Source organism: Ursus americanus, chromosome 9 (assembly GCF_024610735.1).
Source record: "Ursus americanus isolate L20-20 chromosome 9, mUrsAme1.1.p, whole genome shotgun sequence".
In the NCBI taxonomy this organism is placed as follows: domain Eukaryota; kingdom Metazoa; phylum Chordata; class Mammalia; order Carnivora; family Ursidae; genus Ursus; species Ursus americanus.
Genome location: NC_142135.1, coordinates 1,328,001 through 1,349,508, shown reverse-complemented (window position 1 = coordinate 1,349,508; position 21,508 = coordinate 1,328,001). Strand labels below are relative to the sequence as shown.

The 21,508-nt window shown below is 61.7% G+C and overlaps 2 protein-coding genes across 9 annotated transcripts; both read left to right on the top strand.

The window, feature by feature from the left end:
- Nucleotides 1–552: 552 nt before the first annotated feature.
- ZFP41 (ZFP41 zinc finger protein) lies at nucleotides 553–11,654 on the top strand. 6 transcript variants are annotated; one of them, XM_045777220.2, is made up of 6 exons: nucleotides 553–1,817; nucleotides 3,410–5,034; nucleotides 5,405–5,548; nucleotides 6,432–6,568; nucleotides 6,750–6,902; nucleotides 7,002–11,654. In XM_045777220.2, the coding sequence occupies exon 2, from the start codon at nucleotides 3,597–3,599 to the stop codon at nucleotides 4,185–4,187; it is 591 nt and encodes a 196-aa protein (XP_045633176.1). In that variant the 5' UTR covers nucleotides 553–1,817; nucleotides 3,410–3,596; the 3' UTR covers nucleotides 4,188–5,034; nucleotides 5,405–5,548; nucleotides 6,432–6,568; nucleotides 6,750–6,902; nucleotides 7,002–11,654. The 6 variants fall into 6 exon arrangements, with proteins under 6 accessions (XP_045633176.1, XP_087720666.1, XP_045633175.1 ...); XM_087864540.1 differs by having other exon boundaries at nucleotides 553–5,034; nucleotides 6,759–6,902; XM_045777219.2 differs by having other exon boundaries at nucleotides 553–5,034.
- Nucleotides 11,655–13,987: 2,333 nt separating this feature from the next.
- GLI4 (GLI family zinc finger 4) lies at nucleotides 13,988–20,772 on the top strand. Of its 3 annotated transcripts, XM_087864537.1 has the most exons (5): nucleotides 13,988–14,062; nucleotides 15,486–15,647; nucleotides 17,254–17,529; nucleotides 18,800–18,916; nucleotides 19,717–20,772. In XM_087864537.1, the coding sequence occupies exons 2-5, from the start codon at nucleotides 15,524–15,526 to the stop codon at nucleotides 20,628–20,630; spliced, it is 1,431 nt and encodes a 476-aa protein (XP_087720663.1). In that variant the 5' UTR covers nucleotides 13,988–14,062; nucleotides 15,486–15,523; the 3' UTR covers nucleotides 20,631–20,772. The 3 variants fall into 3 exon arrangements, with proteins under 3 accessions (XP_087720663.1, XP_087720664.1, XP_045633168.2); XM_087864538.1 differs by lacking the exon at nucleotides 17,254–17,529 and having other exon boundaries at nucleotides 15,486–15,635; nucleotides 19,717–20,765; XM_045777212.2 differs by lacking the exon at nucleotides 17,254–17,529 and having other exon boundaries at nucleotides 19,717–20,763.
- The last annotated feature ends 736 nt before the right edge of the window (nucleotides 20,773–21,508 follow it).

Below are 21,508 nucleotides of genomic sequence, written 5' to 3'. Positions count from 1 at the left end.
TAACAAACAAGTGTCGTTTTAAGCAGCTAAGTGTGCGGGAAGCAGGAACTGAATACACACAGGGAGGCGGGGTGGGCGCCAAGGAGGAGCCGAGCTCTCCGGAAGGACGTGGGGTGCGCCAAGCCAACAGCTGGGGAGGGGCGTCCCAGGCAGAGGGAGCACCAGCGCAACGGAACACCGGCCGGGTGCACCTGCTGTGTGCGAGGAGCACAGTCAGGGGCGGGAGAGGAATGACGGAGGGGGCGGGGTGAGAAAGGGGGCGCAGGGGCGAGGGAAGGGGCAAAGGCAGGAGGGAGGGAGGGCCGGGGAGAGGGAGGGCGCGCAGGAATGAAGAGACTAGGATGCTGCGAGGGAGGGGAGGACAGAGAGAGGGGGCGGGGACAGAGCTGAGGGGCGGGGCCTGAGGGGCGGGCCTTCCGGCGGGCGCGGCCGGGGTCGAGGAAGCCGTCGCAGAAATGAAAAAGAGAAGACAAGCCGGCCGAGCCAGGCGCCGGCGTACCACTGAGAGGCCCGGGGCCCCTCCTCCTAGAGCGGCGCCGGAAGGGGCGGGCCCTTCCGGTGGGCGCGGCGGCCCGGCTGCTCGGCTGGGCGGGCTGGGGAGCGCTGCCGCGGGAGGTCGGGCTGCGCCGGGGCTGGGCTAGGGGCACGTCCGTTCCTGGGCCCCCGCCCTCCATCCAGGGACTCGCCGGTCCCCTCCGGCGTCGCTTGGGCCCGCCCCTTCGGCCCAGGGCGGCGGCCTCTCCTCCTTCGCCTCCCGGGCGCCGCGGGGAGGAGGGCGAGGAGCAGCGAGGAGCGGATCGAGGTGAAGGCGGCGCCCCGGGGCCCTGCACGCTTGGCCGACGAGGCCCTGTCGTTGGCGGGGGCGCATCGTGCTGCCCCTCGGGGCCCCTTTCGTCGGCCTCGACCCAGCTCGTGGCTGCTGGCAGGCGGGGGGCCCAGCGGACTGTTGGGGTGCATGTGTGCCTTTGTATCCCAAAGCAGCTCGTAATCCAGGCTCCCCTGAGACCCAGGCTTCTGAAGGCGGGGGGACCCAAAGCTTGCAGTTCAGGAGGCCTGGCCCAGAGAGGAAAGGAACTACTCTGAAGTTGCACAGCGGGCACAGCACCCCAGCCCTTGGGCCCGGTGGATTGAGCGCCTGTGTGGCTGCGGCAGGCACCCCCGTGTACAGGCCTGGGAAGTGGGGGACCACGACCTCGGCTCTACTCCGGTTTTGGCTCTTGGATAACTTGGTGTGCTCTTTGCCATCAGGCACCTGCCAGCCTGAATTGGGCAGATGAGACGAATATCTAGAATGATTCCTGAGCGCTGATACGTGCTGGCTGTGGCCTCGTAGCCAGGGATGCAGGGATGAAATAGCCGTAGTTCTTGCCCTTGGGGAAACCGCGGCCTCCCTACCAGTCTCGGCAGGAAACGAGCGCAGAGGAACCCCACGCAGGCCCTCCAGCGGGTGGGTACAGGGTTGAGGGCGCTTTCATAGTAGTTCTTGGTTTTCCTCAGTTTTCTACTGAAACTAGACAGCAGCCTGTGACTCCAGTATCCTTGCCTGGTGCTGTGGCCCTCTGCCCTCCCCAGCAGAGGGCCCCCCGTTTCTGCATGCTTCCCGCAGCCCCGATGAGCTTCCTGTACCTCAGGTCAGGCTCCCACCTGATGCAGAGAGCAGTCTCCTCCCAGAACCTGCCTCCAGTAGAGCCTTCGGGGCAACACAGGCCTGAATCCAAACGAAGTGTACAGCCGGACTCTCAGACTCCTTGTCGCGAGGGAGAATCTCCAGTCATTTTATCATTTCCTCTGCACGGGGGAGGAGAGGAAAGCCCAAGGTACCCTTTTGACTTTAAAAAGAGTTCGAAGTATTTATACCTTAAAACCACTTGGGGGCGCCTGGCTGGCTCAGGCCGTGGATCCTGCGACTCTTGATCTTGGGGTCTTGAGTTCAAGCCCCAAGTTGGGCATAGAGCTTATTTAAAAAAAAAAAAAAAAAGTACAGTGTTTTCACACACAGGAGTTGGATAGTCACACAGATTAAAATGTTCAGGTAAATAAATGGGATGGAAAAGAAGATTCGAAGAAAAACACATCACTGAGGGTATTACCACCTAGGGCATCACAGTTTGGGGTGAGACAGCCTGTCAGGGTTACAGGCCTCCTAGTAGGTCAGGGTGGCCGTCACAGGCCACAAGATACCTTTGCTAAGAACGCTGTTTGCAGGGAATGTTGGAAGATCAGAATAGGACCTGCCTTTGGAGCTTTTTTTTAAAAAAAGCCTTTTTCTCAGTCTTGTGGAGATCTCTTTCACTAGCAGTTAAAGAGCCTGGAGTTTGTCCAGGCTCGATGCTGGAATTCCGTAGTTAGCACTGAGGGGAGACGAGGGCAAGGAAGTTCTGGAATAATACAGGAACGAAATAGAAGAGGGATCTCAACAAAGGCACTAGGAGCTGTGTGGGTGACGCTCCTCCAGACACCGGGGGCTGTTGGATCCTGTTTGAATTTGTGGTGGAATTGGGTGCTGTTAGACGGAGTTGGGGACAGGGAACATCAGGTGTCTCAGACAGTACGCAAGACCTAGTTGATGGAGGAGTTGCTCTGGTTAAGTGCCCTGGGGAAGACTAGAGCCCAGTAAGGGAACAGGGAGTGGGGGCGGTGTTTGGTTGAGTCAAGGAGGCCTCTCTGAGAAGGGCCCATTCAGAGGTCTGAATGAAGTGAGGGGCCAGCCCCATGAACATCTGCTCTTGGCCTGTTTCTGGAATCAGCCAGGCACGGAGGCAGGAAGGACTGGGTATGTTTGAGGAACGCAAAGAAAGCTGGGTGGCTGGAGGGGAGTGAGGAGTGGGCCGAGGGACGAGGCAGGGCCAGAGAACAGGCCAGGTTAGGCATGTGTGGGGCTTGTAAGTGTGAGGCACTGGCGGTTGGGGCAGGTGCATGACACGGGGTGCTGGCAGAGATGGACCACGGGAGGAGGGCTGGGGCGCCCCTTGGGGAGCTAGCCCCAAGTTTGATGCAACTCAGACCCCAGGCTCTAGGTGACAGGAGGGCAGCTCCCAAAGGGGCACATGTGGGTCCTGTGGCTCCAAAAGCACGTCGTCTGGTCCCGAATACAGGAAGTGGAGAAGGAGGGAGAAAACGGTGGGGAAAAAACGCCAACGTGGGGACCACACGGAGCTGTTGGTCTGTGATCCATGTCAGACCCCGCTGGACTCAGGCCTGGAGACCCCATCCCCAGGGAGAGGGTTAGAGCGAGTGTCCTGTTTGGTGAGAGGCTCATGAGGTGTCCAGGGAACACACGAGCAGGGAAGGGGCCGAGTTCCCCGGCGCCCCCCGTCCATCCCGTAGCCTTTCCACCGCAGGAGCACACAGCTCTGTTCTTCCCACACGCCCGCGTGATCTAACCTTCATGGTCTGGCTTCTCCGGCAGCACGAGGATCGGTGGCGTCCTCTCTCTGGCGCAGCCTTCCTGCTCCGGAGCTCTCGTTACAAGCTCAGAAAAATGAAGAGCTGTGACTAAAGCGAGAGCTTTCAGAAGTGGAGGGTCTGGCCCCTGGCCTTTCTCCTTAGCCCTTCTTGGCTTCCAGTGGCCCTTCCTCTCTCCTGGGAACAAAAAGATGGAAAAGCCCACGGGCAAAAAGAAGGCACAGACCCCAAAGGAAGGAGGAGATTTGCTACAGGGCACTCCCAAAGGAGAGAAAGCCCCTGGGGAGAAAAGGGCGAGCAAGAGGTCCACTCTGGCAAAAAAGCACAAGGAAGCCAGCCTGAGTCCCGAAGATGAAGAACACATATTTGATGCTTTCGATGCTTCATTTAAAGATGACTTTGAGGGGGTTCCTGTGTTCATTCCTTTTCAGAGGAAGAAGCCCTACGAGTGCAGCGAGTGTGGACGCGTCTTCAAGCACAAGACAGACCACCTTCGCCACCAGAGGGTTCACACGGGAGAGAAGCCCTTCAAGTGTGAGCAGTGTGGGAAGACATTCAGGCACAGCTCCGATGTCACCAAACACCAGAGAATCCACACTGGAGAGAAGCCCTTTAAATGCACCGAGTGCGGGAAGGCCTTTAACTGCGGCTCCAATCTCCTAAAACATCAGAAAACGCACACTGGAGAGAAGCCGTACGAGTGTAAGGAATGTGGGAAAACCTTTGCCTACAGCTCATGTCTCATTCGCCATCGGAAGCGTCACCCACGGAAGAAGCACTGAGTGCGGGGAGGCTGTCTGCCGAGATGCGGTGCTTGTGCTGATGGGAGCCGTCCCTCCTGCAGCATCTGATCGGTGCCGGGGGTCCGTGAGCTCAGCACACCTGTGCCCAGGCGTCCCCCTCATCATCAGGAAAATCAAGCCAGTGGAGTAAGCAAGTGCTCGAGCGCGGGAGACACCTTCCTGGTCCAGAGCATCTCCGGATCGAGACCCCATGGTAACGTGGGCAGGGCTCGCGGAAGCGGCACCAGAGACCCTGGGGCTATCAGCAGCTGTCCGTGGGGCGCGGGAGTCAGCGGCTGCTTGCCGGCAGCCCAGCACCTCCCACGGCGCCCTCTGCCTGTGGCATCCCCTGTGGTCTCAGCCCTCTCACCTGCTCCTTTGAAGACTTGAGTCTGCAGACTCGACCTGCCGGGCCATCCCTGTGCAGCCCGGCAGTAGGCCTGTGGCCCTGAGCTGAGAGCCATGTTCTGTGGTGGTGCCCACGGCGCTGCACCAGATGCCTGCTATCCCCACTCAGCTGGCCATGGTGACAGCGGTTTGTGCTCTGACTTCCCTCCTCGGGCTGCAGCGCCAGTCCTGGAACTCACCATTACCACCATCCCCCACCCCATCCCCAGGAACTGGACCCCTTGTGTGCCCCCCTGGCCTGGCCCCCGTCCCAGGGGAGCGGCCTGACTCACCCAGGTGGATCACTTAGGACCTACCTGCTGCCGCCGTGGGAGATCCCTGCCCTGGACACACGGTGGAGGCCCCAGGAATGTGAGGGCAACTGTGAGCCAGCCTGCGTCTGCCGTGGGGTCTTCAGACATGAGGCGGTGCACCCTGCCCCCCAGGATCGGCTCTCCAGGTTAGTGCCACTTCCTCATGCCTGGCCCCCAAGTTCCATCTTATCCCCCGGGCAAAGCCATGTGCTGTTCCCATCCTTGGTTTCCCCCTGGAGTGGTCTGGATGGGGCTCCACGCTCTCGGGGTGGTGCAGTGTGTCCCAGAATTTCTGACAGTGTAAGCGGACTGAGGTGACCGTCAACCAGGAGGTAATGGGTAACTGGGAAAATGATGCCCACACTTTCAGCTATTCGGACCCCCAAAATGGCCTTACTCTTTGAGGATTCTGTCCTGCAGGAAGGTCCTGAATCAGGGGGAGACCCATTTCCCCATTAGGAGGTCACAGATGCGCCCAGTGGAAATGCTTCCCCAGGTTGTTCTTGTTCTTTCTAGAAGCTGTGATGTTATGACACCTGAGCTGGGCACCTACCCCGCCCCCGCCGGCGCAGCGGGCCCTCCCACACCTGACGCAGCTCGCCTCCGGTGTGGCAGGAGTTCCGGGGGGACACACACAGGGTATAGTCCTGGACTGGAAAGGTAACTGTAAGGGACCTTCCTGGGACATTTGGCAAACCTTGTGTCCACACTGTCCACTGGGTGGCAGGGCTGCACCAGTTTCCAAGTTCCTGCTTGGACTGCGGCCGTCCTGACCTCATCCTTGTGAAAGATACTCACTAAGGTTTTCAGGGGCACAGGGTCATGATGTCTGCAATTTACTCTCAAACGTTCAGCAAAGAAACAGTAACAAGACCTGTATACGCTCTGAGAGTGACAAAGCAGATGGCTTGCGTGTCAGTCATTCCTGAACCTGGAGCGAGGCTGGCAGACATTTTCTGCAAAGGGCCAGATAGTAACTCTTCTTGGCCTTGGGGCCCTAAGGCCTCTGTCACCGCTCAACTGTGCTGTGACATGTGACAGCAGTCAGACAACACACAAGGGAGTGAGTGTGCCGTGTTTTATTTACAGAGACAGGCGGCGGCCAGGTTGGGCCTGTCGTGGGTGAAGGGCATGTGAGTCACACCATCCCGTGTGCGCTGGCATCCGCAGGACTGGCTGCTGGGGGGGAAGCCGGGCGCAGGAGGCGGCAGGAGACCCTGCGAGGGCCACGGAGGGGCTCAGAGCAGTGAGCCCTGGTGCCGGAGCGTGGGCGGCCACGGCGCGCACATCCAGGGTGTCCGCGTCCTCTTCAGAGTGGTTTGGTCTGTATTTACTAGGCCTGATGACATAGCAGGACACGTGTGTTACTGTGTAATGTGGGGCTGTGTGGCATTTCCCTGTGCGGACGGCCGCGGCCATGGTCTGGACTGCTGCCTAGAGGGGCGCTGAACAGAGGGGTTGGCCGTCTCCTAATGGGCACGTGGGTTGTTTCTGGTTTCGGGCATTAGAAATAATGCTGAGATAAATACTTTTCTGCATTTAGGGCCAACAGGATGGGTCCCCAGGCACGGAAACAGGTGGAGATCGTGGCGGCAAGTACCCCCATCCAGGCTGTGCGGGGTGGGCACCCCGGCGGCACACAGACAGCAGGCTTGCCCTGGCGTCCCCAGCAGCAGGCAGGTGGGTTTCGTCATTGCCAGTTTGTTAGAAGAGAAAGAAATGTACTCTGACCTGAGGCTTTGATTTCTAGAGAGGAAGTAGGTGGTGAAGGGCACAGGCTCTCACCAGGGGTTAGCTACTTGAGCTGTGTCTGGCGATGTGGGACCGGGGGCATGTACTTAACCTCCTCATGCTGCCTCAGTTTCCTCAGTCGTGACATGGGGACGCTGACGGAGCTTAACCTGACTCAGTGAGTCGACGTGTGAAGTCTTAAGTGCAAGTCTGATCTAAGAATGTCAGCTCTGAGGGCGCCTGGCCGACTCCAGGGATGGAGCTTGCAACTCTTGATCTCCAGGTTGGGAGTTCGAGCCCCGCGTTGGGTGTGGGCCTTCTTGCTCTGTGTTTGTGTTTTTATTTTTATTTTTTTTTAAGATTTTATTTATTTATTTGACAGAGAAAGACAGCCAGCGAGAGAGGGAACACAAGCAGGGGGAGTGGGAGAGGAAAGAAGCAGGCTCCCAGCGGAGGAGCCTGATGTGGGGCTCGATCCCAGGACCCTGGGATCACGTCCTGAGCCGAAGGCAGACGCTTAACGACTGAGCCCCCCAGGCGCCCCATGTGTTTGTGTTTTTAGCGAGGTGGACATTTGCTCGTGCGCACGGGAGTGGCCGTGCACGCCGATGGCCCTCAGTGCCTCTCCCGGGAAGACGGCAGCTTCAACTGCTTCAGCCTGGAAAAGAGCAACAGAAGAATACTTTTTAAAAAGCAAGGCTTAGAAATTTTTTTTTTTTGAATACAGTTTACAGTCAGGAGAAAAATCACAAAATCAAATTCCATTCAGTGAGTGGCCTTTTCTGCCTCCTGTCGTTCTGGGAGTTTTGAGGATTTTTCTGTTGTTCAAATGAAACTCCTGTCCTAGGAAAAAGAAAGCTTTCTCAATAATCTGACTCAAGTTAAAAAAACATGAAACCTATAAAATACTCAGACCTCACTGACACTGAGACTAGGACTCGCCAGAGCTTCTCTGGGAGCCACTGAAGCCACACACGGACGTATAGCCCTAAGCGCTTCCATCAGCGGCCCGAGCTAGAAATCAGAGGCTGAGCCTTTGACTTTGAAAACGATAAAAAGAACCGCGGAACAAATGCAAAGTGGCAGAGAGGGAACCACAAAGAGCAGAACCACACAACCAGTGGGAACGGAGGCTGTCGTGGGCAGGAAGCCGGTGGACGCTGCTTGTCTGCAAGGACCGTTCAGGCTGGCATGGTCCCGCAGCAGGGCCCAGGAAGAGAGCAGGAGCCAACGAAGCATCGCGAATGCAAAGGGGACGTGACAGCGGGTATGTCAGAGATCAGAAAAGACAAACTCGGAGCCAGGGAACGTGAGCACAGGTGAGGTAGGGAAGCCGGCCCAAGACAAGCGGCCCAAAGACCCCGTGCCTGCCACGCAGAGCGTGTCTGGAGTCTAGAGTCTTCCCCAAAGAACGCAAGTCCAGAAGGCACACAAGTGAGTTCAAGAACCCATTCCAGTCCTCTGCGGACTCGAAGATTGAAAAGAGGAAACACGTCACCTTATTTTATGAGCTGGGACAGCCACGACGTGCGTGCTCGCGGGCGCAGGGGCCCAAGCACGGTGCTGGCAGACTACGCCCAGCCGGCCAGCAGCGAGCGCGGAGCGCGGCCAGATGAGGTCTCTTCCAGGAAGGTCAGTTTGGCTTAAAACTGATGTGATTTCTCCCATCAACACGTTGGGGGAGGGGCATATTATCATCTTAATAGTTAACTATGTGCCAAAATGCACCATCCCTTATGATAATCTACCTTCATAAATAAGGAATATAACAGCATTATCTAAGCCTGGTACGGAGCGTCTCCCAGCCCCTGGAGCCCCACTGCAGCCTCGTCCCGTGTAGCCGGCGTCCCCTGTGAGCACAGAACACACGAGGGCCGGCCTCACGGCTCCCCCTGTGCCCGGAGCCAGACTAGGAGGAAAAGACACACATCAGATTACAGTGGGAAACCCTGAGTGGGTTTATCAGCAGGTGAGCCTGCCGTCTACGTGGAGTCTGAACACCGTCACCACGGACTGAAACTAAGGGCCCAGCAAGCTTGTCGCAAGTTGGTCAGGAGCAGGATTCCCGGAGGCCCAGAGGCAGAAGGGGAAGCAGGCTCGTCAGGGACGGGCTCGGGAAGGTTTGCAGCAGGCACTCATGGTGGCCGTCAGTGGACGCAGCTCGAGTGTCCCTCACCAGACGAACGGACACACGACACGTGGTGCTAGACCCAGGCACAGCCGTCAGCCGTGCGGGAATGAAGCGCAGACCCAGGCTGCGACCTGCCCCAGCCTGAGCCTCGGAAGCCGGCCCGGGACACCGCGGTGTGGCCTGCTCTCCGGAGGGGCCGAGGCGGCGTCCCCCACACACAGCTGCAGGGTGGAGGTTCCCCGAGGCCAGCACAGGGGAGTCTGGTGGGGGCAGGGTTTCTGTTGGGAGCGATAAGAAGGCTGGGGAAAGATAAGGGTGTACTTAATGCCACGGATTGTACACAAACAAAATAATAAACACCGTGTATATTTCCCCACAGTGAAAAAAAGTCAATTGAATTTGCTGTGCTATTAACAAAATGCAGTTTTAAAAAGTTATCAATCCACTTTAGCAACAAAAATAGCATTTCCTAGCAAGTTACAGATGTGCCACACGGTGCCGGCCCAGGAATTTCACTCATTAAAACACCGTAGAGAACTTTCCTACATGCCCAGTAATATTTATAGCGCATGTGGAATGTCAGAAAAATTGGAAATAACCCAAATGTGCATCAACAGTGAAGTGGGGGTAGGGAGAGAGGAGCCCGGCCCCCTCCGGCGCGGCGTCGGTGGGGAGACTGGGTCCTAAACCGCGTGGGCCGGGAGCAGAGCTGTGAGCAGCTGTGCATTACACCGTATTCCCCTGAGGCTTACCTTTGTTTGAAATGTTACATTTGCTAACTTTCTGAACTTTTTTGAGACATGAGCACTTTCCTCCCGGTTCTGTTGCCGTCCAGGTCTGGGGTGCGTGGGTGGAGCCCCGACCGCCAGCGCTGGCCAGTCCGGCTCCCACAGCGTGGGAGGGAAGGGAGCACGGCCTCACTTGTGTGCTCGTTGCTTCCCAGCAGCCAGGTAATAATTGCGTTTCTTTGTTCAAAAGGTAATTCTTGTCCTTTTCTGGTGTGAGAGCAGATCACCCCAGTCAAGAAGCTCCTGATGAACTGTGCATAAACGTGGACCTCCCAACTAATGAAATTGCCCCAGTCCTGAGCCCCGAGGAACCGTCTGAGGGACGGTGGGGGCGCGGGGCCCAGGCAGGAAATCCACGCTGGGGGGGCAGGGCTGAGTGATGCCACAGGTGAGCAGCGGCTTGTCTCCAGTCCCCTTGCCGAGCCCCATGAAGGCTGCGGACTCCCTGTGGGGCCTTTGCTGGTTCCCCAACCTCTCCCAAAGCCATAAAATTCACACCTCTGGCCCCGCCCCCCCCAGGAGGGCAATGCTGACGCCACCCAGCCTTCTAGGAATGCACTGCAGGCAGAGGAAACCCCGCAGGCAACCCAACAACTTTCCCAGCCCAGCGTCCTGGGAATGTCTCTGGGAAATGCCTTTTCCAAGTGGGAACCCTTCAGGGTGCCCCCTGCTGAGCACGGTTCTCTTGGGTGGGGGCACGGAGGACACCTGCGATGTCCCAAGGAGGTGACCTCGATCATCCTTCACTTTGGCGTCCTGGGAGCCCGGCCAGCATCTGTCCCTAGGGGGCTCACGCTGGCCTTGATCTGAGGGAAGGTGGGAGCCAGCGCTGTGGGGGAGTGGGCCGTGAGGGCCACACAGCAGGCGGGGCTCTGCTTCCTCCTCCCACACGGATTGGGGGGCTCACTTGTGACCGGGTCCACTGCATCCCCGGGGAGGCTATAGGCACCGGGGTGTTACCTGGGCTTGATTTCCAGTGACCTCTTGTGTCCCTCCCCAATCCGGACACCAAGCTGTGATCGTTCCTTTCCCCTGAAATTGAGCAAGGCCCCGAGACAGGCTGAAGAGTATGCAGGTCCGCAGGTGCCCCGCAGCCGTGGCTCCAGGCGCGAAGCCTGGGCTCCCAAGTCCTGGTGTTCGAGGCAGAAGCCTGTGGCACGGGGGACACTTGGACATTTGCTCTGGAGCAGGACCGGCTAGGGCAGGGTGTTCAGCAGGACAGAGGGGTAAAGAGGTATCCCCAAGGCCCACGGAAGCAGTGTTGGGACCAGAGAGGGAATGGGCTGAGGGCCAGTTCAGGGTGGGAGCGGCGGCAAAGATGATGGGGCAGACTCCGTGTCTCCTGCCCAAGGACACAGCTCGGGGCTCCGAGCGGTGGCCCACGCCTCCAGCGACCTGTGCGCGCTGCGCGGAGAGTTGCTGGTCTCCTGGTGTCCTCCTTACCAACTCCAGCTGCCTGTGCCACGAACCACAGGGTCCTCCCCTTGACCAGCGTCCTGCCAGGACCCAGATGGGGCCATGGCGGCCCGTGGACGCTGCTGCCCGTGGTCATCTGCAGTCCTCATAGACATGGGCTCCCCAGGCCTGCAGCATGAGCACCCGGGGTCCTCGGCCCTGGTGCACACATGGATGCCGGCACCGGGGTCCACACGAGCTCCCCATCACTCCACATGTGCCCCCGGTGTCAGCAGCCACCCCGCGGCATCCCGGTTTTAACACGTGCATGTTTCCTGGTGAGCTCGAGCACTCCGCGTACGGGATTGTCCTCACGCCCCCGGTGGAGTGCACGTCCCCGGGCTACCTGCGCTCTCCGCAGCTGCTGGTCGTGGGCGCGGGAAGTGGGACTTTCCGCACAGGTCCATCTGATGAACTTGGACTCTAGTCTCTTCACTTCCCTCCGTCCTCAGAAAGCGAGTCTGCTCTGCATGTGGGGCACACATTCTGTTTTGTTTTATCCTGGTTCTGTGGTTTCTTCCACGTGGGGCTGTCTCCATCCCGACGGATGTCCCACTGGGTCCGCGGGACTTTCCAGCCGCCTCCCCAGCATTCACCCCGGAACATGTCCTTGTCCTGCTGCTTGTGGATAATCTGTTTTCTCCCGTAATAAACATCTGTTCTGACCCGTTCACTGGGTCCCGCTCATGTCCCTGCAGTCTGGGGGTGCAGTCGGGACTCCCCAGAGAGGTGCTGGGTCTGGCTCAGGCCTGCGGAGCCAGAGACCCAGCTGGTCCCTGCCTCCAGACGCATCTCTTGGGGGCTGCCTCACATTAACCAAACTTGTAAGAGACGGACATAAACCAGAAAGGAATCTGCTGTCTTAGTGTGAGAGTGAGCCCTCAGGGGACAAAATACTATGTCCCTCTAGAGACATGGCCTTTCTGGCCCCAGATTCTGGGAAACTAGGGGTTCCTTGGTTGCTTCGTGTTACGTAGTCATAATCCTGGAGGGGCTGCTTCCCTGAGTTCTGAGGAGCCCAGCTCGGGCTGCCCTCCCATGCCCTTGCTCACTTTGCGTTCCACAGAAGAGCTGCTCTCCCGAGGGCAGTCCTGACCCCCAGAAGGGGGCATGATCATATCTGGAGACATTTTGCTTGTCCCAACTGAGGGGAGGCGCCACCGGCATCTGGTGGGTGGGAGCGGGGAAGCCGCTCGGCACCCTGCAGAGCACAGGATGCCTGGTGGCAAAGGACCCGGCCAAGGATGAACTCCAGCTGAGCCCCGGAGTCAGGTGGCGGGGAGGACAAAGAAGAGAAGAGCTGTCAGCAAGGGGGAGGCCAGGCAGCTCTCAGCAGAAACCCAAACACTTGACAGGAGGCCTGTGGAGGCTGAGGAGCCTGGCGGCACCGCGGGGCGGGGCCGCATCCCCTGAAAGTGGGGCAGAGGCAGGCGGGACGCGTGATGGGCTATAAGTCTGCGCAGCAGTAAATACGCCCCCATCTCCCCACGCCACTGAAGCTAAGCCAGCGGGGCCACACACAGGCCAGCAAGGAGAGGGTGAGGGACAGGCAGAGAAGGGGACTGGCAGCCCCCAGCCACCTCTCTGCATTGTGGGCTGCCAGTCATGTTTCAGCCTGAACCCCAAGTCCTTGTGCCCCACATCCCCGCAAATGGCAGGTGCTGTCAGTTTGGTCCCCAACACGGGCCCTACCCAGCCCACTCTCTATCTAGACCACCTGTCTCCTGCCTCCCTGCTGTCCCACACTGATCTTAAAATGCACATCAGATCTCAGTGCCCTGCGCAGGACCTTCGGTGGCTCCTGGTGCACTTAAAATCCAGGCTCCTAATCACACCTGCGAGACGGCTTGCCCACCTAGTTGCATTCGCTCTTGGCCCACCACACTCCCAGCTTGCCTAGTCTCTTCCAAACCCTTGGCAACGCTCATGCCTCAGGACCTTGGCGCATGCTCTTCCTTCTGCTTTGAAGACTCTTCCCTCTAGCCTTTGTGCAACTAGCTTGCCCTACTCTCTTCCTCCCTCTCCTCTGATGTCACTGCCCTAGCGAGCCCTCCGTGCACCAGTAGGCGCTCGTGTGCACCCTCCAAGCTCTTACCCCGCTGTGATACTGGTGTGTTGCCAGTTTGTTGGTGCTCTCTCCCACACACTAGAATGGGAGCTCCATCGAGTCAGCGAGCTGCCCTCTTCCCCCTATACCCCAGCTACTGGCCCAGGGCCTGGCATTAGGTCCGGCAGAGGGGAGCAGCGGGCGATTCTTACAGAGCCTGCAGGGCTGAAGCCTGCGGTGGGGGGGCTGCACTCTGCACTCAGCGGTTCCAGGCTGCCCGTTCCCAGCTCTCATCCTGTCTCGCCGCCAGCTGAGGACCGCACCTCCCCACACAGTCGCGGAGTCCTGCACTTGCCCCTGACCGTCCAGCTTCCCTCCTGCCTGGCACCGGCCCCGGGCATCCCTGCAGCCTGGGGCTCCCTGGTTGTCCTCGCGCCGTCCGCCGGCCTGGGCTCAGGGCCATGTGGGCGAGCAAGCCCCTGCGCGTGCACCCTGCTGGGCTGGTTCGCAGAAGCCTGCTCGGCGGTCTGCTTTCCGGACCGGGAGTGACGCGTACTTTCCTCTCTCTGGGGTCGTGCGGGCAGGACTGGAAAAGAGACTCAGGGTGCGCATCGGAGGATTTCCGTGGTGAGGCTCTGGGAAATTTTGTAACAGCCACTTCTCAGGCCCTAGGCTTTGGGAACATTTTGGTGGTGGACAGTTTGCAGGGGCGTTTGAGACACCCCAAAAAGAAGAGATTTGTTCTCAGCAAGCTGGCCAGCGACGTGGCCGTCCAGCAGAAGCACCGCGAGGGAAGCACGGCGGTACTGACAGCGCTCTGGCTGCGACGTTTGCACTGAAGCCACAGCCGCCTGCCGAGGACTCCAGCGGACCGCCAGCCCCGCCCCGCCCCGCCCCGCCCGCGCCACGGAGGCGGCGGTCCTCCGGCGCCCAGAGCGTCCCGGAAGTGCGCGCGGGCGGGCCGGGGCGGGGCGCGGGCGCACTTCCGGCCGGCGCGCGGGCGGCCGCCTCCCGCTCGGAAGGTGAGTGGGCGCCGGGCGGCGGCGGCGGCTGCGGGGATGCTCGGCCCGCCCGTGCTCGCGCGTCGTCCCCGCGGGCCCCGCCCCGGCCGCACCCCGCGTCGCCGTGACCTCGGCCCCGGCCCGCCCGGGGGGCGCGGGTGAGCGCCCCGCCGCTCCGGGGCGCAGAGGAGGCCTCCGCGGGGTGGCGGGCCGCAGAGGGCGCACCGGCCCCCGACGAGCGCGGGGGTCCGTGTGCGGGGCGCCTCCCCACGCCCCCGGAACCGCGGGGACGGAGCCGGCGCTGTGCCCACTTTGCAGGTGGGACGCGGAGGCTCAGAAAAGTCCGCGGCCGGGGGCGTGAGCGCCGGACTCGGCCGGGCAGGCTCCGCCCTGCCGCCCAGCGCCCCGAGATCGGGCCCTTCCCCGCGGGGCTCAGGCTCCAGGCCGGGAGCAGAGGGGGCGGGAAGGTCTGCTCCTGGCCGTGGCGTCAGTGTCCCCTCCTCCTGCCGCCGTTCGCAGCAGTGTGGGCGTGGAACCTGCGCTTGGAGCTCGTGCAGGCGGCCCTGTGCGAGCGCCACCCCCGCGCGGACAGCCAGGGTGGGGGGCGTGCCCCTTCCCTGCTAAGTCCAGGAAGCCAACTCAGTGACTTGAGCTGAGACTTAGGAGGCTGAGGGCCCGCACCCAGATGTCATGACTGTCGCCCTACCCGTGTCCCCCTGTGTCCACTTCTCTGAGTGCCCGTGACCCTTCCATCATTAGGGAATGCGGTCTGCTGAGAGGGCCCAGGCGCTGGCGAGGAGCCGTGTGGGGGCTGCCTCCCCACCTCCTTGAAGCAGCCATTGCTTAATGAACTTCTGTCCTTCCTGCGCCCTCTTCACACCCTCATAAGGAATCCTGCTTCACCACAGTACCAAAGAAAAACCCTTCTCACACTGGACCAAACCGTTATTGCAAACCGAATTAAAGCCAAGTACCTTCGATCCCAGAGGAGGCTCAGAGCACTGTGGGCCACCCTGTGGTTTCCAGCCTGCAGCCCTCGGGGCTCCGCAGGGTCTGAGGAAGGCAGTGTTCCTCTCAGGAATTGTCGCGTTAAGGTTCGAGCTAGAGCGTTCATGCTCCGGCAGGCCAGCAGCCCCCGGCTGTGCTGTGGGCAGTTTTTCAGGGAGACCGTGCGTGCTTTAGGTTCTGGGTGGGGAGAACCATCCAGACCGGTGCTTGGGCCTGGTCCCTGCGGGAATGCTGGTGCTGTTCACATGGCAGGATAAACATCCCAGGAGCCCAGTTGCTCTCACCCCAGGCCCCACATGGCACGTCCTGGCATCCCTGTTCCTCTCCCTCTGTGGAGCCCCCAGCTTCCCTGTGGCTGACGGGCAGCTGGCATTGACCCCGCCCTCCACTCTTCCCTTTGACCCCCCTCATCCTGCCATGGTTTTCATTTCCCCAGGTCCCAGGTGTGCATACCTTCAGCAGGCCTTGGGGAAGATGGCGACCCTGGGGTATGGTCAGGAGCCCCCTCGTGTCCCGTCCCCTGTCAATCTTGCATCACCAGGGACACCTGGAACCCACCACCGCGAGGCCCGGCTTCACCTCCAAGGTCATCAACACGGTACTCACCCTGCGCTGTGCTCCCTCCGCCTCCCTGCACCATTTGCCCACCCCACACCACTGGCATTGCAGGCTGGAAACAAGGCAGCTCACTGGGTGCTCACTGGGTGCTGGGGCTCCCGCACCTTCACACTTGGGTCGGGATGGGCAGCAGTGGTTAAGGCCGGAGACTGGGCCTTGTGAGCGATGGCCCCCATAGTCCCCTGGGACTGTGTTTTGGGGGATTGGGGAAGAGCAGCCTCAGTGGTAGGTCCCTGTGTCCTCCCATCTACTTTTATGGGCCTTTGCTGCCACCCCAAGAAAACAGCATCTGGAGTTCTGGGCAGGCTGGTTTGGGTTGGGGTCCCCCCGGGACCTGCAGGGATGGAGCTGCCAGCCTGTCCCACCTTCCTGGCAGGGTCTCAGGCTGTCAAAGGATAGAAGTAGCCAGTGACTGACGGGGCATTGGGGGCGGAGAAGATGTCCAAGCCCCATGACATGGGGTGCCCCTGGGTCCTGCTCACACTCAGCCATCAGGAAGTCCCAGGGGCTTTGTCCGTGCCCCACGTGCCACAGGAGGCCTGGCCTCACTCCTCGCAGTTGAGGACCCAAATGAGCTGATGACTGCCAGGTTGAGGGCCTGGGCATGCTTCATCCCACCTGTGTCCTGAAGAGCTGGCCCTGAGCCTGGGGTCGGGGAGGGCCTTGCTCTGCATCCGGGGCTCTCTGGCGAGTCTGGCAATACAGGGAGTGACGTGATGACGGTGGAGAGGTGCCAGCTCCGTGCTGAGGGCGCCGCGCGGGCTGTCTTAAAGCCCAGTGACCACCCTTGGGGGCATGAACAGATGAGGACGGTGAGGCCCACAGAGGTCACACGGAGCTAGGGAACATGGGATTCTCTCCCAGCTCAGTTCAGCTCAGAACGGGAGCAGCTCGTAGCCATGCCCTGGGCTGCACCTGGCTCAGGGGTTGCTCCCGGCCTCCTGCCCGTCCCTGCGGTGGCCAGGCTGGGGGTGGGAGGGGTGTTGCTGGGTGCTGCCGGGAAGGAGCACACACTCTGCGGCACAGCTGCCTCTCCCTGCAGGTTTCAGGGCCTCTCCCAGACCCTCCCCATGGCTGTGCCCCCTGACCCCATGCAGTCAGGATTCTGGGGCCCACTCTTCACCTCCAGTTTCTCATGCCACCCTTCACAACAGCCTGGCAAGGTAGGACCTCCTGTCCCCATGTTTCTGACAGGGATGTGGAAGCCCAGACGTGAGCCAGTGGAGGCCAGTAGGATTCAGAACACATCAGTCTGACTCAAGCCCGGGGCCATCAACCCCGCCTCCCCCCACCCGGCCCAGCAAGCCGTGGCTTGTGGTTCTTAACTGGCAGGACATAGGACCGGGGAGGGGCTGTCCTGGAAGACATGCTGACCCAGCCAGGTCTGCTGGACGAGAAGACTGGCCCCCAGGGTGCGGGTCCTCCAGCCCACGCAGAGTGGGGCTGCCCCTGATCCAGCAAGAGCCTGAAGGCCGGGCTCGGTCCCCCGAGTTGCAGCCATGTGCCCTCAAGTGCCCAGGGGCCCTGCCCAGTGAGGGACAGCGTGGGCTGCCGCCAACAGCTTCGGCACTCTCTGTACTTTTCAGAAACAGAGTGTGTGGGGGGGGGCTGCCCGCAAGGAAAACAACCAAGATGGACCTTAAAGAAGAGGGGGTGGGGCCTCTGGCAGGCTCTGAAGGAGGAGGTGTGGCTGGAGGGTGACGGAGCCCAGGGAGGTCCAAGGGGCCAGAGGGAGGACAGGGGATGCCTTCCACCCCTCCTCATGGAGACCAGCCCAGCAGGGAGAGCTGGGCCCCGTGACCAAGGTGCTGTCCAGGGCAGAAGCTGCTCCTCGCAGTCTCTGGACCTCATCGCCTTTGCTGGTGAGTTCCTCTGTGCCCTGGGGTCCACACGTGCCCTCAGAGGAAATACCCCAGCATCTCAGGAATCTGCCCAGGGTCCTCCAGCCAGTGAGGCCAGGACTTCTGGAGCCCTAGCCTCCCAACTCCCAGACAAGAGTGGGTGAGGTGGGCCACAGAGAGTGTTAGGGGTGTGGTCTGCCCTGCGAAACCTGGGGTCCCTCATGACCACCCCAGGGCTGGATCCCACCAGTCTCCCACATCACCTCACGCAAAGAGCCAGTTTTTAAATCTCTGTGACTGGGCACAATGCTGGGGGGGGGGGTATTTGTCAGCTCTAGCGGGCAAGGGGAGCAGCATGGGCACCACGCACTCGGCCTGGTCCCTGGGGGTGGGGGGGAAGCTGGTGAGGTCATGCAGCAAAGAGCTGGCATCCACTCCTCCCCGAGCCTCCAGAGCAGGGAGTTAGGCAGGTGGGGTCTGGAACAGGACAGACATTGGGAGCCAGGACTGTGCTGGGCTGGCCAAGGGGCCCGGCACAAGGCTGTGCCTGCCAGGACTTGTGCTTCCAGAACTCGTTCTGGAAGGTGTGGTCTGGAGCCCTGTGGTAGGAGGGGCAGCCTGTGGGCAGGAGCAGGTGACAGAGAAGGACGAGCAGCCCCAGGGTGGGCAGGTACCAGCTGCCCGGAGGTGGGGAGGAGCCGTGGGGCCAGGGCAGCGCCATCCCCCAGCCAGGAGCAGGCCTTCCAGATAGGGTGCCTGGCTTCGGCACCCAAGACCTGAACTCTGACCCCACCCCAACTCACTCCTCCCCGTGTCCACATCCAAGCATGGACTCTGTGCCATTTTACAAACAAGGAGCGCCCCTTCCAGCCAGAAAAGCCCCCCGCCCTTCTGGCCCCAGCTCTCCCTCCTCTGGAAGGCCGGCCCCCACAGTGTGGTGTCCATGAGAGCCCCAGGCCTGGGGGCCTCCACGCCGGCATGGCAGGTTCAGGGTCACAGCCTCCCCAGGAGTGCCCAGTGTTGGGGCCCCGGGCAGGGCCTTCAGAGGTGGTGGGGAGTGATGGGGGAAGGGAATGTGTGGAGGTTGCAGCCCAGAAAGGCCCATGTTCCCAGGACCGCCCCCCACCTCCGGAGCAGCCAAGCAGTGCCTTGGGGCCCGTCCCTCTCAGGGAAGGACTGTCACGGGGCCACCAGGAGGGCAAGGAGGCGTGTTGCGTGAGGAGCAGCCAAGCGAGGCCTGGGCTAGGTTGGAGAGGAGGGGGAGATGAGCCCCCACCCCCTGTGCCCCCAGACTCCACTGGCGGCGGCCCTGAGGCGCTCTCCCAGCCACTGCAGGAGGAGGAGCTGTCCGGCCTGGATCTCCGAGATGTGGAGGAGGCCCAGATTGGCAGAGACACCCGCCGGCCAGGTGAGCGAGCAGAACCTTCATCCCGTCCCTGCCGAGGGCACTCACCATGGCTGCCACGTGCCAGGCGCTCTGCAGCACCCCACCGCCTCGGGCACCGGCCCTGCCTTAGTGCTGGCTTCTGTCCTCGATGGCCCTGCCCCGTTCAGTTCCCGTCTGTCACTGACATTTCCCCAAGCTGTGAGTGCAGCCCACACCTCTTTCCCGAGCCCAGGGCTGTCGCCAGTCGGCATCTCCCGCACAGCAGCACTCCCCGCCCAGGCCAGCAGCCAGGGGGTCATCCTGGGTCCCCCTTCCCCACGTAGTGCCCTGGGCCTCCACGAGTCCCTTAAATTAAGCTCTGGTCCCCATCCCCTTCTCCCCACAGCCTGGCTGGGCTGCACTAATTCAGGTCCTCAGCCCCTTGCCACACACACACCCCCCCCCGTGGAAGCCCTCGGGATGCCCCCTTTGGGGTCTCTGCGCCCCCCAGGAGGTCCTCCCTGGAGCAGACCCTCCCTGCCACAGTGCCAGGAGATCCCCGGGGCAGCAGGGGGACCAGACCAGGAGACGGTTGTGGAGTTCCTGGAGTGGCCCGGGCCTGCAGAGCGTCAGGGGAGGGGCCGCACCCCTGCGGGGAGCCTGGGCAGCACCCTTTGGAGCAGGGTGCTTTGCCGCTCGCCTCTGGGGCTAAGTCTGGGGGGGGGGGGTTGTCCACCTCGGTCCGCCCTCACCGCGGCGCCCCCTGCTGGTCCCCTCCGCTGGCACGGAGGGGGAGGCCGATGCCCGCGCGGGTGCCACCTGCCCTCCCTGTCTCGTTTCAGACTCGGAGGCAGAGCCGGAGCAGCCTCCGTCATCTCCCCGCCCGCGCCATCCCGAGGACGAGGTGGACCAGGCCGGGGGGGCACTGAGGACCCTTCTGAGGAGCCTTCCCCGTAGACCCAAGTGTGCGGACCGGTTCGGGCAGGAGTCCAGCTTGGAGCGGCCCACGGGCCAGCCGCCGGGGACCGCGCGCTGCTCCCAGAAGAGGGGCCCCTGGCGCATGACGCTGCTGCCCCAGGGAGCCTCGGGGACGGCGGGGGAGCCCGGGCGGGCCGGCGAGCCGGAGGGCGGCCGAGGGGCGGGGCCGGGGGGCCAGCGGGGCGGGAAGCCGCACCGCTGTGAGGCGTGCGGCAAGAGCTTCAAGTACAAGTCCCTGCTGCTGAAGCACCAGCGCATCCACACGGGCGAGAAGCCGTACGCGTGCCACGAGTGCGGGAAGCGCTTCCGCGGCTGGTCGGGCTTCATCCAGCACCACCGCGTGCACACGGGCGAGAAGCCGTACGAGTGCGGCCAGTGCGGCCGCGCCTTCAGCCACAGCTCGCACTTCACGCAGCACCTGCGCACCCACAACGGCGAGAAGCCCTACAAGTGCGGCGAGTGCGGCCAGGCGTTCAGCCAGAGCTCCAACCTGGTGCGGCACCAGCGGCTGCACACCGGCGAGAAGCCGTACGCCTGCAGCCAGTGCGGCAAGGCCTTCATCTGGAGCTCAGTGCTCATCGAGCACCAGCGCATCCACACCGGCGAGAAGCCTTACGAGTGCGGCGAGTGCGGGAAGGCCTTCCGCGGCCGCTCGCACTTCTTCCGCCACCTGCGGACCCACACGGGCGAGAAGCCCTTTGCCTGCGGCGCCTGCGGCAAGGCCTTCGGCCAGAGCTCCCAGCTCATCCAGCACCAGAGGGTCCACTACCGGGAGTAGCGGGGGACCAGGGGGAGGTTGCAGAGGGAGGGCTCCTGCTTCCCCCTCTTCCTGAGCCGCACAGCCAGCCCCGCACGCCCAGTGGCCCAAATAAATTCTTTTTAACTGATGGAAATGGGAGTCACTCCTGCCTGTCTCTGGAGAGGAGTGGCTGGCGTGTGGTCCCCCCAGGGCCTGCGGTCCGGAGGCCTCCTGACTTAACCTGGACCCATAGCCAGGTGTTTCTGGGGGCAGAGAGCCGCAGTGGGGCGGGCGAGGTCCGGTGGTGGCTGCCCGAGGCGAGTGCCTCCTGTCCATTACCCTGAGCCATACGCCAAGTGTCCCAGGCTTCACAGCTGCCTCCAGCCCCCAGGAGAGGGGGGCGCAGGGTGTTCACCTCCTGATAGGCAGAGACCTCTGCGGCTGTGGCCAGGCCTTGGCTTTGGCCCTCCTCAGACCTTTCCTGTAGCTGTCAGGCTTCCAGCCCGAGGGACAGGAGAGCTCAGCTGGGTGGGGGAGTGTGCACTTCCCCTGTCCCACCTGCTCCCTCCTGAATACTTCGGACCAACCCCTACCCACATTGAGCAGCTGCCCAGCCCGTCCCCTGGCTGCAACTCAGAGCCTTACCTCCCCAGTTCCAAGCCCGAGGGCCCTGTAGCTGGGCTGCCTCACCTCTCTGGGCCACACTCCCACGGCCTCGTGGCCACCGAGCACTTTAGACTCCCTTGCCATGTGCCCCCACTCGGTGAGAGCAGCTGTAAGGGAAAGGAGAAGTCAGGCAGTCTCTGCATCAGCTTCAGGGCTCAAGGCACCTCCTTAGTCACCTTTGCTGGTGCGCTGTAGCCTGAAAGAGGAGGGAAAGCTGCCTTCTGCCCACTCTTTGCTCCCCCTAATACCGC